The sequence below is a fragment of the Phallusia mammillata genome, chromosome 4 (genome assembly GCF_965637545.1).
Source record: "Phallusia mammillata chromosome 4, kaPhaMamm4.hap1.1, whole genome shotgun sequence".
In the NCBI taxonomy this organism is placed as follows: Eukaryota; Metazoa; Chordata; class Ascidiacea; order Phlebobranchia; family Ascidiidae; genus Phallusia; species Phallusia mammillata.
The window spans coordinates 10318537-10336183 of NC_137255.1; the positions used below are offsets into that span (position 1 = coordinate 10318537).

General features: G+C 37.2%; 1 protein-coding gene and 1 pseudogene across 2 annotated transcripts; one reads left to right on the plus strand and one right to left on the minus strand.

Annotated features, from left to right (window-relative positions):
* Positions 1-376: 376 nt before the first annotated feature.
* LOC145222798 (ubiquitin carboxyl-terminal hydrolase 44-B-like) lies at positions 377-4796 on the minus strand. Of its 2 annotated transcripts, XM_080089009.1 has the most exons (8): positions 4736-4796; positions 4221-4381; positions 3944-4013; positions 3640-3788; positions 2852-2910; positions 2415-2572; positions 2056-2297; positions 377-1870 (listed from the first exon to the last, which is right to left on the minus strand). In XM_080089009.1, exons 4-7 carry the CDS (start codon positions 3653-3655, stop codon positions 2186-2188), a joined length of 345 nt encoding a protein of 114 aa, XP_079945135.1. In that variant the 5' UTR covers positions 3656-3788; positions 3944-4013; positions 4221-4381; positions 4736-4796; the 3' UTR covers positions 377-1870; positions 2056-2185. The 2 variants fall into 2 exon arrangements, with proteins under 2 accessions (XP_079945135.1, XP_079945134.1); XM_080089008.1 differs by having other exon boundaries at positions 4221-4796.
* A 754-nt stretch (positions 4797-5550) lies between these two features.
* LOC145222791 (uncharacterized) lies at positions 5551-10066 on the plus strand (annotated as a pseudogene).
* Positions 10067-17647: the final 7581 nt, after the last annotated feature.

Consider the following 17647-nt stretch of genomic DNA (forward strand, 5'->3'; position numbering starts at 1 on the left):
GTATTTCAAGAGTGCATACTGTCGTCAATCTTGTTTAACGTAGCTTTAATGGGTTAGCCATGTAACATGTCGCCATAGAACTCTTACATCACCATCATGCACAGGACCGACGAGGGAATAAGAAGACAAGGCAGGCCCAGAACGAACTGGCTTTGGCAATGTTCAGGGGTGGACAGGAAAATAGATCATGGAATACAACAGACTAGCAAAGAATCAAGATAGATGGGAGAAATTGCCCCAGGGGTCCCCGGACTACAGCAGTGACTTACTGTGTTAAATGACTCTTTTGTTTGTTTTAACTAGCTTTTGTTTTGAGTTTTCCAAAAATATTGGTGTTGGTACAAAAACTTTTACAGTAATTCTAAAGCATGACAAACTATTTCAGACAGCTTTTATTACTGAACAAAAAACAACGAATTTATGAATGCTTAAAGTGAAGACAAGGTGTGATAAAGAACTTAAAAAGCTAAGCAAGCACACGATATTCTCTAGCTTTCAGTATATAGATTAATACTCTCCTGTAACAATGCAATTGACACTTAAAATTCAAAAAAAAATACCCATCTTAGGGGGGATGCTACGTGCAAAATAATAAAAAATCAAACCACAATCACCCAATCAACACTTTTAAATTGTAACGCTGATAGGCGATTGTTTCTGGTGGTACTAAATACCGCATGTGACCGCATGGTATACCGCATGTTATAACATGGCAGGAAGTTGTAAAGGACTTGAATATGCCTTTACGAAAATATAGTTTTGCGAACTTTTGAAAGCGCTAACGGTTAGAGCTATTCTGGTTGGGTGAAGGTTTGTAATTAAAACAATGCTATAATCTGGTCTAATTTTCCCTTGTTGGGGCTTGTATTCTCGCATTTCACATACCATGCAGTATTTTAAGCAGAATAACATACGGTAACATGCAGTATTTAGTACCACCCATTGTTTCAGGCTGTCAAAACTGCCAAAGCAACCAGCCCGGAGTGTGTCGGATTATAAGAAAGGTTTATAACTTGGGCTGCCAGTGGGTTAAATACTGGAGCTGTTATGGCACATTTACATGACCATATCTACCATCTGGCATGGACAGACTTCAGTTAAGAAAACAACAAATAGAATAAACCAATACACACATCCATAACATCACAATTTATAAGCAAACAGGACATTGCCAAGACTAGAAAATATTTAATGGTCTTACCAATACATTTTCATAACAAATGAAACAAAGCTTTGCATTTATAAGAGCCATGGCATTTTAGCAGGCTAGTCTACAGCCATATTGAGAAGTTATATGTCAGGGATATCGCCATGAGGCGCTTTGTCCATGAAGCACAGTGTGAGGTACACTACCAACACGAGTGAGGCTATAAGTAAAATCTTAATAGTCTGTGTGGAATTGAACTAAAACTGGTAAAGTTTAGTGCCTTGTTTACATAAAACGATTTAAACTTGCCTTAATTATATTGTATATCTTATACTCAGGGTCGCCATCCTATTCTTATTTCGAAGACTTGACCTTATTTTCAAAGGCAAGGTCTTTAAAAAGTTTATTTTCCTTATTTCTAAGAAATGTCATTGATTTAGACTTGAGTCCTCAAGTCAAATCCCTACTACAAGTAAACCTGAGTTGTCATGAGATGTAAGTATTTTCTGTATACAAGCAGTTGCTCGAATAGATTGTTTCTGGCAAAAGACTAGCCTGCTAAAATGCCATGGCTCTTATTTCTATGGTGGACCTTCTTCCAGCGACTCATAACTTGCTTGATGGCGAAACTTGTGGATCTTCGTAGCACCCAGTGGTTTCATCCATTTCGATGTCACGAACGGCAAGTAAACATCGGCGGAACTTTTGCAAATGACCGAGCACCTAAAAAAATTAAATGTGGTATTCAATTTGGATAGAGTAAATACAGAACAGTCTGGAGATGGTGTTTTACTGAAATAAGACACCAGTATTGATTTTTTCCACATAATCAGACCTTGCACTGCCACACAACAGATAATGCTGGTAAAACACCTTAAACAGGATCAAGTGTAATTTCCCTTATTAACCTTGTATCAATCCCCTTCCTTTCTGTGTTTAATGGAAAATCAGCATTAACTTGTTGCAGATCTTTAATTCTGACAAGGTTTCAAGGTGGTCATCGAGTTTTCCAATGAAGTCTTCTTGTAGTTCTGTGTTTCACTGTAGTGTGACTGTAGCACATGGTTGTTCGTCATCACTCTGACAGTGTTGGTCCTTGTTACGAACATAGTTCTGCCAGTTTCTGAAGGTTTTTCTTTGTTGAACAAACCTACATAGTAAAGACAAAAAAAATTAAAATTATGTAATCTTATGAAAATTGGCAAATTTGGGCATCGAATTTTTGGAGTAACACAATTTTGTGCACTTTTACTGTGTGAAAAAGTACCTTGAATGCCAAATGGCAGTGAAAAGTCTATCATCTCTATCAAGTTGTTGCTGCTGTATTCTTCTCCTCATTTGAACATCTTCATCTGCACTTATTGTGGCTGTCCTCAGTGTGTGTCCACTACGAGTTGTGCCAGTAAAGTTTTGGTATCTAATTGCCTGGAGAAATGTTAAGAATTTCTGATTGAAGTTTTAATATTTACTATGGCACACAATACATAAACTGTTCAAATTTTACCTACTGCACAAAAGCAGCCTAAATTGTTTAACTTAATATTATTGAAATTTTACAAACAGAATTTATGAGCTAATACTTTTTGTCACATGATACAACATAAATTATTTTCCAGGCAATTTCCGACCAAGAAACCATGCCACAGAATTGTTTGGACTGACACAACTACAATTTAAAAAAGATAATAACGCAAATTTGCCTACCTGTAAAGTTTCACGTAGCACCTTGATGTTCCCCGATTTGTTGTCATTGAGAACATATTCTTCACAAGCATAGCAATATACATAGAGTTCATTGACATCAATCACTAATGAATGACCAGATTCCAAATAATGGTTTAATGCAGTGGTTCTTAACCGGTGGGAAATTTCCCACTAGTGGGAAATTTAATGTTTTTAGAGGGAAATTATGTGAGTTAGAAGTCACCAAACTTGGGCTTTTTTTATTAAATTAACCGTTGAAAGTTAATTTAATACAATATTTTCCGCAACAACATGTAAGATTAACTTCACCTAGTTTTGCAAGGCGCATAAAATCCAACAATCGTTTGTTACGTCACAGACATTACTAAAAGTATCAATGACTTTGTTATTGTTCGCGAATAAATGCATTTGGTCTGTTGATTGTGATGCGATAAATGACTATTGCAAGCACATGACATATAAATAAGATTGCAGTATACCTTTAAGGTCCTGACAAAATCACTTCACAAAATTTTTTTGATTAAAGAATAATTTTTTGTTAATGTTGGGCACAAAACATTATTATAAAAATAACAGAGGGGGAAATTCGAACTTGGTGATTTACTTTAATGGGAAACCACACCAAAAAGGTTAAGAACCACTGGTTTAATGCATGTTCATGGATATATCTGTAGGTTATATACCATTTTATAAATACTCAAATGGTCATCCAAAACAGTCCACACATTATTTATTCATTTTTATAGACTGTAGAACATTTTGTTTTGTGTTTTGACCATGGTTCCTACCTTCCACAAGCAACATTAGGGTAGCTTAGACATGTCCAAACAGACTCAGTTGTAAGGCAAGTGTTGCAGAGCCATCTTTGTGGGTTGACAACTGAATGACGTTCACCAATAGTCATGCGCAGTATGTGCTTGCAATTGCAAATGCTTAACTAAAACAAAATTTGCACAACCCATTAGTGCATGCTTATAGTTAAATTTAGGATTTTGATAAAACTCATCACATGACAATATTTTACAGCAGAGCTAGTAAAACCATTGAAAAATGGACTTTAAATTTACTGAACCATTTAAACCTTCAACACACCTCATACTCTGTGGAGAATCTAAAACACGTGCATCTTGTAAGATATTGACTTGCTTGCTGATACACCATCCTGAAATAACACATTTGGTAACAAATCACTGTGTGTAATAAAAACGTTTTTGTAGAATGAACAAAAAGAGCATTTTCTGACTCGGACTTGAAAATATTTCAACAAATAAGAGATTTTAAAGTAAAATACTGTTATACACAAGAATTATTGAATCAATAATACATTATTCACTACAGAACTACAATTATTGATTGCTCGAACACATACATGTGAAAGATCAGTAGAGCGTTTCTGCTTCTGGTCAGCTTTCATCAAAGCTTCTGGACTCTTCCTGCCCATGTTTCCAAATGAAATTTGCGAACTCAATGAATTTGATTGTTTACCAGGTAACAAGCTATTTAAATTACAGAACCTATGGAATTCCTAACCTAACAAACACATAAAACATCCATACCAATTTAAACACACTTAGAAATTTATCGCACAGAGCGAATATAATTGGCTAAGTTGGCCACAAAATAACTTTAAAATAATGAACCATATTAAACTTAATTTTGTTTTTTTAGCCATTTAACCCCTTTTAACAAACTCGAAACATGGTGATTCATTTGCAGTTGTTTTTTTCTTTATTTTGTCGAAACACAGTATTTTTTAAAATCTCTGGTTATATAATGTATAAAGTTAAATCTCCAAGTAGACATTGACAATTACAAATATGTGCACACAATTCAAAGGTGCAATTAAATACAACACCTCAAACACCAATAACAACAACCAAATACTTGTGTTAATCTTGGTTATCTTTAAATCTTGGGTTTCCAATCGTTAAATGTTTGTGGCTGCCTGCAAAAAAAATAAAACAAAAAACATCAAAAATTTTTTGTGTAAATATGGCAGAATCAGTTTAAATGGGTAAAAAGACATTACCACTCGTAACATTGTCCTGAAGCTAGGAAATTCTAGATGCACTATTTTTTTGAGCAGCTTTAAACGTGTTGGTCTTCATGTGTACAAAACGTTTTTTTGTTTGGAAACTCAGATAATCTCCTCTTTTTGCACATAACATTACATATTGTTAAATATTCAGATATGACAATGTGGCACAAAACAGAGGTTAGACATGTTTACATAATAAAAAAAAACTACTTAAAACAAATTGATTGAACTTTTTCGCCCTGTTAGAGCTCATCAGACTGCCTGGCAGGCAATGAAAGTTCAAAAACACACTTACCTTTGCTGCTTGCAGAATTTAAAGATTTTACCAAAAAGTCATGAGGTACATTTTTGCACGAAATTTAGATTTAAAACCTTTGCTGCTTGCAATTTTTAAAGAAAACCCTTACAAGCAAAGACCTAATAAATTCGCTTGTGTTCATACTATCGCAAGAACGCAAGAACGCCCTGTCACCGATTTTGCCCTGTCACTGATTTTGCCCTGTCACTGATTTAATGGCGCCCTGTCACTGATTTAGTGACACCCCAGCCCTGTCATTGACGCCTGTCACTAACAGTGACAAGTGTCACGAAAAAGTCACAACCCCTGTTGAGTTTTTGCTTGTAATAGCATAGGACGTTTTAGCTTTTTTTCCAAGTTTGTACTAATAAATGAAAAGCCAAGCAGCCGGTACTTATTTTTTTGCGATGCAAAAAGTACTATGAGATGAATTTAGAAGAAGCAACATGCTTAAGGAAGAAAATCGACCTAATTGTTATTGAAATTTATCAAGAGACCAGGGCAACCAGTGTTGAATGTCCAGGAACAGCGTACAGGTTGTCTCACTGCCACCACGACCGATGTATCACCTCGAGAAGTGGAAGATATCCATTCTACTGCTGCAAAAATAGCTAAAAGTGTAACAGTACATGTACCAGACGTTTGTACTGATGTCTGCAGTCGGCAGGTCATTCATGCAATCAACTATACAGCAATCTTTAATAAACAACAAAGCAGAACTTTTGTACAAAAAATATGCGCAAATTCGCAAAAAATACATGTGAAGTTCTTGGAATGCAACAAGTTGTTTCTACTAATTTGTTCAACATTTTTACTGCAGACAATTTGCAACACATATGTGCATGGGGACCCATTCGTTTTGTGTTGTATCGGACTTTGGACTTTTTAATTCAAAACATTTTAATTCGTGTAATTGTCGTGTCATATCATCACGGTCAACCCCGTTCATAACTCGCCTTTTTCTACACAAAAGCTTGACCACCTGTTAAACCTGTTTGTCTTTACTGCTTAAGGCTATCGTTTTATCATCCCCTTACGTGTTAACGTGAAGCAACGTCTTAATCTGCTTCCAGCCATGTTAAACTTGACACTTCTATAAGCAATTTAAAGAATAATTACGGTTTAGAACACAGTTAATCTTCTCGTGCGTACGTTTTACGACTATGCCGGTGATAACGAGATTTGACCTGAACGCTATAAAGATCGACGCATTTTAGACTTAAAATCAGTTATCTAAAGTTACCTAGAGTTACCATAACAGCGCAAGAGTGACCAGAGTACGCATTGGAATTGATATCTCACAGTTGATTCGTGGCGCGGTGACTTTTGTGTTGCGTGTTTAGCCGCAAGAAGCGCTCTCGTGGTATGCCTTATTAAAATATAATGTGGGAACGTTAAGCTAGTTTTGCGTCTTGTTGTTTGTTTAGGTAGCGATAGTTTAATTATTAGAGTCAGATAAACGGAGTGTGTTCAATTGTCTACCCACTGGGTCAGTACAAATTTGGTGACGCCCTCTGACGTGATGAAATTGATTGTCGCGCATTTAACCTTCTGATTAAAATCGCTGTTAACAACGCCTAATTAATGATGCAGACAATTGCTAGTTTCGTTCCCGTTTCTGTAAGCGCCGCGACGCATTGCTATAATACGCCTGTCCAGTCTGCATGGATTGCACCAACGGTATTGTATTACTCTGATACTGAGATACGCCCAGATTATTCTGTCAAGTTTTCAGATAGAAACCAGGCAACATCGCCGTTTTTGCCACGTAGCCAGGCACCGTGTAATGCACAGTATTTTACGCCTCGCTATCAAATTAATTCTGCGCCTGTTGGGATTGATGAACTTAATTTACCTCCCCTGTGGACAGATACCGTAAAATTTTGGTTTACAACGGTGGAAAACATTTTCCAAAGACACGAGGTAACGTCCGACGCTGAGAAATTCTGTTTAATTGTCTCTGTGTTGAACCAGGCACAAGCGCAAAAGGTCAGCCACGTCATTTTAGGTGCTGTTGGTGGTTGTCTTTCGTATGACGATCTAAAACAGGCTCTGATAAAGGCTTTTGGCGTTAACCCTGTTGCTAAGGTAAATGAGTCGCTACCCGATGTTACGTTGGAAAGTAAGCGCCCTAGTGTCTCTGTTGATAGTTTGGTTCCTCAGGGCGATAACCAAGATTTAGTACCGGTCGCCGAAAAGTTGTTAAACCACTCGTTTTTGGCGCCTGATTACGGTTTGTCCATGGAAGCTTTGGCTGAAAACGCTGATCAAATCGCATTGATTAGCGAGCCAACGAACTTACAGTCTTTTAAGGAAAGCGACACAATTGTCGCCGGCAATAAAAATGTCATTGTCGACGCGTGCCGATTCCAGCAACTCATCAGACGAAAGGCCGGATTGTTTAGATCCGCGGGCGATCTGAGAATCGGATAGCAGGGAAGTATAATTATTGATTGACTATTGTTTACGGACGAATTTGATTACCTTACTACGACATTGCCTACTCCCTATACTTTTAATCTCTACCTTGCGATTGCTAATCTTAAAATGCAGCAACTGTACATGTTTTGACTATAATTTTTACTAAGAAATGTCACACTTATGCTTGATACGGTCTAATAATAATCTACTTGTCTACTTAGTTAGAAATCCTCGTCTCTCTCGTACGTGATTGCGGTAATTGGGGCCGCATGCGCCTAAGGCAGCAATTATTTTATTTTTACTACTTCTACATAATTGTCTGACCCAATAGTCTGTAAGTCCTTGCACCATAGGGATTGACTGCTTCTCGCTATAGACATAAAAGCGAAAGTTGGTCATTAGGGCATAGAAAGTTTGCTGACCGTTATCATTCATAGATAAGCATGTTCTTGTTTGGTTTATTACTAATACTCTTACATGGCAGTTTGTTTGCTCTAAGTAGTTAGCGTCGCAAAGTTGCAGATTTAATGTTTTGTTTTTTTGAGTGTAGTTTTACAGAAAGATCAATGCTACATGAGGTTCAGACGACTTCTACCGATACTGACGACGAATTGTCAAGCACAGTAAGTACTTTAATTGTCATTGGCCTTGCTCACGCCAATACAGCTATAAGCATTCTAAGAACCTCGTAAATTGGCCTTCTTACAACTACCTTGATATTGGACAAAAAACGATCATAACATTCGTTCTAAGTACCTAGTAGGTTGACCCTGTATAAAAATAATTTTAGAATTGACATGACTATATGTGAAACCAAAACGATAAATATGAAATTGTGTTTAATCAATTAAACGTGCCAAGGAAAAATGCAGGAGAATGCTACAGTAATAAAGCGGAAAGATGTTAAAGCAAATGCAAATGGCCTTGACATAGCGCCGCCGAAGCGCAAGCGTTCCTCGAACGCCAAGCCAATGGTTCATATTGAACTTTATACTTCAATGAGCTTCGCTCAAAGCAGCATTGCTGCTCAGTCGCTAGGCCAAATACCGCCTAAAAGCAATTGCAACTCAAACGAGATTGATTGCCTAAAAATCCTTACCTTGCCTCGACGGCAGCGCGAAAATATAATAATCTGTCATAGATTGGCCTGTCGGTCGAAATGGCGAGAGTAATACCTCAAAATGCGACTCAACAACTCACAACCGCAGATTGCTAAAGCACTGCAAAACCCTTACAAGTGGGAGGCTGTACAGCCACATTTCACATGTAAAATCAAGTCGCCAGCACAGCTACGCGTCAAACCGTAAAAAAGCTTAGCAAAAACTCTGAAAAGTACGGCAGCTCGTTTAATTTCTTACAAGAATTCGAAACAGAAACACTTGTCAAATGTCAAAACTATTTTTATTTGTATATCACAAACCTACATAGTACTTAGAATTTGCGCATTTTTTCAATCGTATTGTATATGTATACTTAATCAAAATTATAGCCCTAAAATACCCTTATATAATCATTGGTGTGAAAATTTGCCGCGCGAAATGTTAAGTTTAGATTACAGACGTTCAAAAATCAACGTGCGAATTCAACTGTTCGAATCACCGGATCAACTGTTCGAATCGCATCAAGCAACATTCTATCACAACTCCATTCGATCTCCATGATGACGTTCGAAAATACAAAAGACTTCGTCAACTGGAGTTCACCAAAAAATACAAACACTCTATCACCACACAGCGTGATATCCAACCATCAAGCAAACGAAGAATGGACAAAAAATTTCGGCACAATCAACATTTGACTTTGGAGCACGAAGCGTCAAATCGGAAACAATAAACGGACAACAAACTAATTCGGAAAACATCATCCAGGAGAATCTCTTCCGGAAAACATTTCACGGGACGGAGAGTGATGTATCGGACTTTGGACTTTTTAATTCAAAACATTTTAATTCGTGTAATTGTCGTGTCATATCATCACGGTCAACCCCGTTCATAACTCGCCTTTTTCTACACAAAAGCTTGACCACCTGTTAAACCTGTTTGTCTTTACTGCTCCCGTCAATTACTGCTTAAGGCTATCGTTTTATCATCCCCTTACGTGTTAACGTGAAGCAACGTCTTAATCTGCTTCCAGCCATGTTAAACTTGACACTTCTATAAGCAATTTAAAGAATAATTACGGTTTAGAACACAGTTAATCTTCTCGTGCGTACGTTTTACGACTATGCCGGTGATGACGAGATTTGACCTGAACGCTATAAAGATCGACGCATTTTAGACTTAAAATCAGTTATCTAAAGTTACCTAGAGTTACCATAACAGCGCAAGAGTGACCAGAGTACGCATTGGAATTGATATCTCACAGTTGATTCGTGGCGCGGTGACTTTTGTGTTGCGTGTTTAGCCGCAAGAGGCGCTCTCGTGGTATGCCTTATTAAAATATAATGTGGGAACGTTAAGCTAGTTTTGCGTCTTGTTGTTTGTTTAGGTAGCGATAGTTTAATTATTAGAGTCAGATAAACGGAGTGTGTTCAATTGTCTACCCACTGGGTCAGTACAGTGTCAAATAACAACCTAATAAATGGTTTGTGCCAAGTTGTCCACAAGGAAATTTTATCATACCTTTTTGCCAAAATGGTATTCAGGATACATTTCTACTTGCACAATGGAGTTTAGACTAGATTTTATATATTTTTTTTTTGAATCAACAAAAAGTGGTCTGAAGAGTCAACATCAAGCTCTATTTTATTTGAAACTTATTGGCCACCTTAATGAAACTGTCTTAAAACAACAAAAAACAACATGTGCCCAAATAGTGTATACTTTTGGTGGCAATGTATACAAGTAAAATAAAAAATACTGCACATCAAAAGCGAAATGATTTGTTTTCTGTCTTCTTGTTCAATGTGAAATCCCTCCTTTGAAAACCTTTACTTCAGTTAAATTTCCATTCTTGAATTTATTTACATGCTTGTTTGCCAAGAGCAAATGTCCTCAATCAACTTGAAATATAATAGATTTGTTCTGGTGCACACTGCAAAAAAAACCTTCACTGTAAATGTCATAACATTGGTACTTGCAATAAATGTCAGTTATTTGAAGAAAGTAGTACAGTAATTATATGCTATAGGTTGGCGTTTGTAATTTGCTTGGGTTTAATAAGATTCTGAAAGACCATACAGTTTTTGCATGTCCCAGAGTAAAATGTGTCTCTTTTTGGAGTCTTGGGAGTAAATGCAGTGTGGATTTTACACCGCCACCTGTCTCCAGCTATGCAATCATATAGTTTAAATCACAAAAAACTCAGATAAAAAAAATGTCATAAGGAAAGGTACTAAAATTCAGTGAATTAAAAAAACAATGGTAGAACAGCTCTAAACAAAATAAGTAACCACAACATACCTCTTAAAGGGTTACAAAAGTAGAAAAGGTTTCTTTGAAAACATCAGCCTTGAAATAATTGAGACAAATTTTGCACCAAATTTACCAAATTTAAAACTTTGTCTTGGAAAGTACAATTATTTGGTTACTGCCAAGTGATTTTCATGTACATCCATATTGAAGTAAGCGGAACTCACTTTTCCGTATGTCACATTTTTAGTGGCTACGCGGTGTGGCCAGTGTCTTGTAACCAGCTGTACTGATGAGACCTTACACGTAAAAACAGTGTGCACTATCTTTAACATTGCCTTCATGATCATTTTTTCCAGCTCGTGGTATTGTAATACATATAACAGACATAAATAACCCTGACAAGTTAGTTTAATGACAATCAGGGACACGCGAGTGTCGTTTTAAGCTCACTACTTACAGCTTTTGGCCTCAAAACTGTAGTGTACATTGCTGGAAATCGGCGATCTTACCCGGAGCATCCAAGCGTGACCGATCTGCCGATAATTAGGAGTGTCGCCTCTAGTATTAGTGCTCTATGCTACCACGATGATATTACTACGGTGAAGTTCTGTAATAAAATTAGAACAGAAATCTCCACTGTGAAAACACTGCGATAAAGTTACGGTAATGCAATAACCAGAATTAATTTGCTGCGACAAATTTACCATAATGATTGATGAACGTACTGTTGCGGTATGAATACGACGATGAATCAAAGACCATAGGCCTACTTAGTAGTCTCGGGATAAATTGACACGATGAAGTTGCTACAGTGAAAATAATATAAGCCACCAAGGTTGAAAGTACGGTACGGATACGCAGCAAAAAATCACCAAAAAGCAAGGTCCGTAGGTAGAGTACACAAAGAACGCCAAACTACGGGTAAGATAGCCTACGATGGCCTAGGCCTACCCCTCTCCACATAGCGTAGCCTATGACAAAAACAGAGATTAAACTAGCACGTAAAAAACTGTTAACAGCGCCATCGTTGGACATGTAACCTATGCACCAAGGAATATTTTGTATGTAATAATATTTTACAAAGAAAAATAATTGTTTAAATGACACATAATTAAATTTACACACAGTTTGTTCATGTCAACCCAACCCCTGGCACGAGGTGTTTTTTTCATGGCACGCCAACCGAATTGCGTTTTTATATTGAGGTAACAATTTATCCAGGTACACTGCTTGTTTTCTGTTTTTATCATGTCATTGTCTTAAAATTAAGCTTTACATGCACAAAACACTGTTTTCTCTTTATTATTGATATCAGCTTGCACGAAACCACTATTAAGATATATAGAAAAAACGTTGGCACGCGAGGTCATTAAAACATGGAAATAACAAGTAAATTGGCACGCGTCGCCCCTAAAAGGTTGCCGACCCCTGGCCGACACCATCTCGCTTAAGTGCAAGTCCTTATGGTAAAATTGATCCCAATCTAATTCCGACCCAAAAACTGTATGGTGTAATGTAGGCTAGCCTACGACAGTGTTCTTCAATCGTTTTTTACCGTTGTAGGCTACACCTTTTCCAATTTTTCAGCAACAAGTGATTATATCATTTTTATACTAGGCACAGAAAATTTGCAGATTTAACTGTCGCTGTTTGATCCTCATTCGGGGATTTTATAAGCCAAATAATGTAGTGTGCAAAAAAACTACTTTTTGGGTTGTTTTGGGGCTCCTTTTCGGCGCGTTTTTTGCTACTTTTAGGATACTTTTGGGCTCCTGTTTGGGTCATTTTGGGGACTACTTTGGGCTCGTTTTCTTCAACTTTTATAGCTTATATTAGGCATTTTTCGGGAACATTTAAGCTCGCTTTGGGCTACTTTTGGGTTCGTTTTGGGTTCTTTTGGGCTACTTCTCGGGCTCATTTTGTTCTAATTTTTTGAGCTCGTTTTGGGTTCTTGTTTGTTTGATTTGTCCTACTGTTGGGCTCATTTCGGGCTCCTTTTTCTCATTCGGGTACATTTGGGCTCGTTTTGAACTGTTTTTAAAATCATTCAGTGCTACTCTTGAGCTCTTTTTCCGTTGATTTTATGCTACCTTTGGGCTCTTTTTGGGCTACGTTTTGGGCTCTTTTTTGGTCTATTTTGCGGTCGTTTTTGTGTTACTTTTGGGCTCTTTTTGGGTTACTTGTTTTTGGTTAATTTTGTGCTACTTTTTGGCTTCTTTTGGGCTCTTTTTGGATATTTTTGTTTTATTTTGTGGCCGTTTTTGTGCTGATTTTGGGCTCGTTTTTTGTGTTCCTCATAGGCTACTTTTGCTCTTTTTTATATTTGGGTTCGTTTTTGGCGATTTTGTGACTATTTTGGGTTAATGTTTGAGTCTTTTTGGCTACTTTTGGGCTCTTATTTTGTGCTACTTTGGGGTCTTCCTTGTCCTAAAAAATTTTTGTGCTACTTTTTGTCTGGTCTTTTGCAACATTTTGGCTCTTCTGGGCCTACTTTTGGTGCTCGTTTTGGGCTCTTTTTTTGTTTATTTCGGGCTACTTTTAGGGCTCGTTTGAGGCGACTTTTTTGTTTGGCGTTTGTGCAACTGTTAGCCGACTTTTGTTTTGGATTTACTTTTTTGCTCGTTTTAAGCAACTTTTGGGTAGTTTTTGGGGATGTTTTTTTGGGCTTGTACTGATCCAGCTAATGTTTACTCCATATTTTAAGATGGCCCACACGTCTGTAAAATATTCGGATTAGTTTAGTACAAACGACGACAATGGCGTTTTTATGTTGTATTTGTTTGAGCCTATGTGTGTGTGATGATATAGCAATAGAAATATACGGTACAAACCTCTTTGTCACATACACAATATGCGCGGGTTGAATGACGGTTTTGGGTGTTCAGCCTTCTACCTTTGTCAACTCCTGTAAACAAAGCGCATATCGCTCACAAAAGAACGTCGCGATGTTTTTGGACATCTTTTTCTCGCACTCTGACTACAGCTATACTTGAGCCCATTTTTTATCGAGCAAGAAGGTTTTTATTATTGTAATGCTAGCATGGTGTAAAAACTGACAGTTGAATTATATTTTAGCTTTTAAGTGAACAACAAGCTAGAAAATCATTTACCTTGAAGTTCCTGTGCCCTATTTTTCAGTGACTATAATATCATGGTTACGTACACACTCGCCATAATGAACTAATGTTGAAAGTTGAAACAACATACTACAACCATGCTTAGTGAAACTGATCTAGCAAACCAGCTGAAAAAGCAATGTCTGCCCAACGGAGTAGAAATCAATCCCAAGGAATCGGCAAAAACTTTGCACCAGTTGGGACTTGTGTACAAGGGAAAGAGCCCAGACAAGATTAGTCTCATTCAGAGTGTTGCTTTAATGACATCAGCTGCATTGCGTCAACCTGACAATGTCCATGAAGTTAGAACAGATCTCAAATCATTGTGTCTGCACATTTTAAATCTGGCAAACGCCTCGAAACAAGATCTCACTTTGCTTGACAACGCAATTGCTGAGGCAAAGCATGAAATTGCTAAGCTTCGTCAAACAACGCAATGTGAAATCAAAAAGTTAAAGCCAATTAACGATGATTTTAAGGGGCCACAATTAATAAGAACAAGAAAGCAAAGAGTTCAACATATCAGGAAAATACAGGACTATGTTAGTGAAACATATACCAAAATTATGCAACTCATTGCAAAGAGTACAATTGATATTATGGGAGAACCACCTTGCAAGTTTGCCATAGTGGGAATGGGCTCATTAGCCAGGAGGGAAATAACTCCATATTCTGACTTTGAAAACATTATTGTTTTAGAAGAAACAGTTGGATCTATAAGTCCAGTACTAGCATACTTTCAATGGTTTGCAACGGTTTTCCAAATCATCTTGGTCAGGTTAGGGGAGACAATATTACGTTTTTTAGCTATTCCATGCCTTAACAATCCTTTAGTCTCAGAAGAAAATTGGTTTTATGATGCTTACACTCCATGTGGAATATGTCCGGATGGGTTTGCTCCTCAAGCTAGTAAGAATCCTTTAGGAAGACAAACAATGACAAAGAAAAAACCTTGGATCACCGAACTTATCAAACCAGTCTCCCAGATGGTAAAGTACTTGGATGCGGCTCAGGATATTAAAAACGGTTATCACTTGGCTGATATGCTGACGTCCACTTGCTTCGTTTATGGAAATTATGTGGTATATCATGACTTTGAAAATAAAGTGAAACAAAAAACTAATAATTTGCCAATATTTACTGAAAAGACAGAAGAAAGTATGGTGAAGGACTTCGAACAGTATTCAGTGGCAAGTAGCTGTGTAGGGCATGCTTTAAATATAAAACATTTTGCTTTTAGAAGCTGTTCACTTTTCATTATTGGACTGGGCCGTTTGTATGACTGCAAGTTTTCAAACTGTTTTGAGATCGTTGATAAACTGCGTGAACGAAGAATTATTGACACTTCACTTCAGAGGAGACTGCAGTTTTCATTGTCAGTTGGATGTGAAATGCGTCTGAGAATCTACAACCTAGCTTCCAGTCAAAGCGACATTTTACATCAAACATTAAATCTCAATATTCCATCTTGCATCACCAACATAGCGACATGTATAGGGCCAAGAGCTTTGGTAGATGGATTGACCATTACAAAAGCATTACAATTGTATGTTAAGTCATGTTTTACGGTGTGTACTCGTTACGACCCAAGTTCTATTGTTGAAAGACCATTTGATGCAGCAGAGTTTGCCGGTTTAATGAAGTTACATAGACTTGCAATCAAGTTAGTACATGAATGTAAGGATATGGATGTATACAAGAACAAAAAACATCAAGTTGTCTTGCTAGCTACCTTCGCTTTTAGTTTGCATGGGTGTGAAGAGTATAAAAAGTGTGTTGATGTCATAGAAGCTAACCTTCCAATAATGAAAAAAGTTGGTCTAATCAATGAAGCATGCGTAATAATGATCATCTGCGCCCGTAGCTTGGTGGATTCCGAAAAAATTAAAAAAGCCCTGAAATATTACAGAAAAGTTAATTTTTATCACTTTTTTAAACTTGCCAATTCTGTCACAAAGTTGCGGATTAACATTGGAATGGGCGACTGTTTCAAAAAACTAGGGCGAAACCAGAAAGCCTTGAAATATTTAAAACTGGCCTACAATGAGGTCATATACAACCCAAACAAGAAAGTTGGTGATGAATATAATGAATTGCTGATGCATTATTGTGTATGTCTGAATCGTTCAGGGAGATGGGATGAAGCAAAAACAGTAGGTGAAGAACTATTAAAAGTCAGACGAAACCTTTATGTCGACGAACAATCAGACCTATTAACCAACTTTGCACTCCTTCAGATAGGTTCTTGTTTAGTTCACCAAAAGAGATTTGAAGACGCGCTTGGGTATTTGAAACAATCTTGGCAGTGCGAAGGTATAAGGAAAGACTTTTGTCAGGATACAAGTGCTACCTGCATGGGGCAAATGGCTATATGCTTGCAACAGTCGGGAAGATCTTTTGAAGCAATTGACTTGATCCAAGCATATTTAATACATAACAGCGATCGCAATATTACTGTTTTGGGCGAACAGAGTCTAATCAAAATTTTAATTGTCATTTTGCGATGGTGTGGCTCATTTGAAGCATGTATTTTGTATAACAACAGTATTGTATGCGATTATAAGCGAATGAAGCAAACAAAACACACTTGTAAGATGATGAAGTTTTTCCAGGATGAGAATCATCATCTCCAACAAACCATTGATCATTACGACCAGCATCACATTGATGATAAAACATTACAAAAATTTAAAAGGGAACCTAAAATAGAAATACTTCATCTGCTCAGACTAGGAAGCAGTCTTTTGAAATGCCGAAGCATCGAGGAAGCAATAAGTTGTTACGACAAGATAGAAAGGCTCCTCATGAAGATTAAAATGGGATCGTTTATGTCGGAAGATGTTGAGTTTCACAGCATGGTTTATCATGAAATTTCCTACTCTCTCCTCATGGAGCGCTATTTTCAACAACAAATCAAATACTCAAAGAAGGCTTTCCACCTTTCTTTTTATATACCAGGAGCACGATTTTCTGACACAAGTATAGATGCGGCGGTTATGCTTGGTCAAAATTTGTACGCTTTAAACCGATATGCCGAGAGTCTTATCGCAGCATGGCATGCTATAAAGTTTTGTTTACATGTGTATCCTAACTGCAGCTATATTTCCAAATTTATGCAAGCCATTGTACTGTATTCTGATTGCGAGGCAGCGTTAGGCATGATGGTTTCCTCTCTTCCATTTCATTGTGCCCCATCTTTTTTTTACAATGTACCCCGTCGATATACGCTTTTACAGACTGATGCAAAACACGACAACAAGTTGGGTACCTTGCTGACACCATGCAAAATTCAAAAAATATTTATTACAAACGGTTTGGATAGATTTCTTTTCAACAGATTTTGAAAACAGCAACAAAATCCAAGTTGCAAAAAAACGTTGATTTCAGCAGTTTTTTGGTAGGCTATCCAATCTTGAGGTCAAACGAAAAACATGCTGGGATTGCTTGCTTTTAAAAGTAAATATCGTACCAAACAAATGTAAAACACAAAATGAGTTGCTAAACCCCTTATGATATTATTCCGTTTTGATGTCGCTTTACCACGGGCATTTTTCACTATTGTCAATGATA

Coding starts and splice junctions, on each gene's coding strand:
- LOC145222798 (XM_080089009.1), bottom strand. Junction 2,573..2,851: donor TGCTACGTGAAACTTTACAG/GTAGGCAAATTT, acceptor ACATTTCTCCAG/GCAATTAGATACCAAAACTT. Junction 2,298..2,414: donor ACTGCCATTTGGCATTCAAG/GTACTTTTTCAC, acceptor TTTACTATGTAG/GTTTGTTCAACAAAGAAAAA.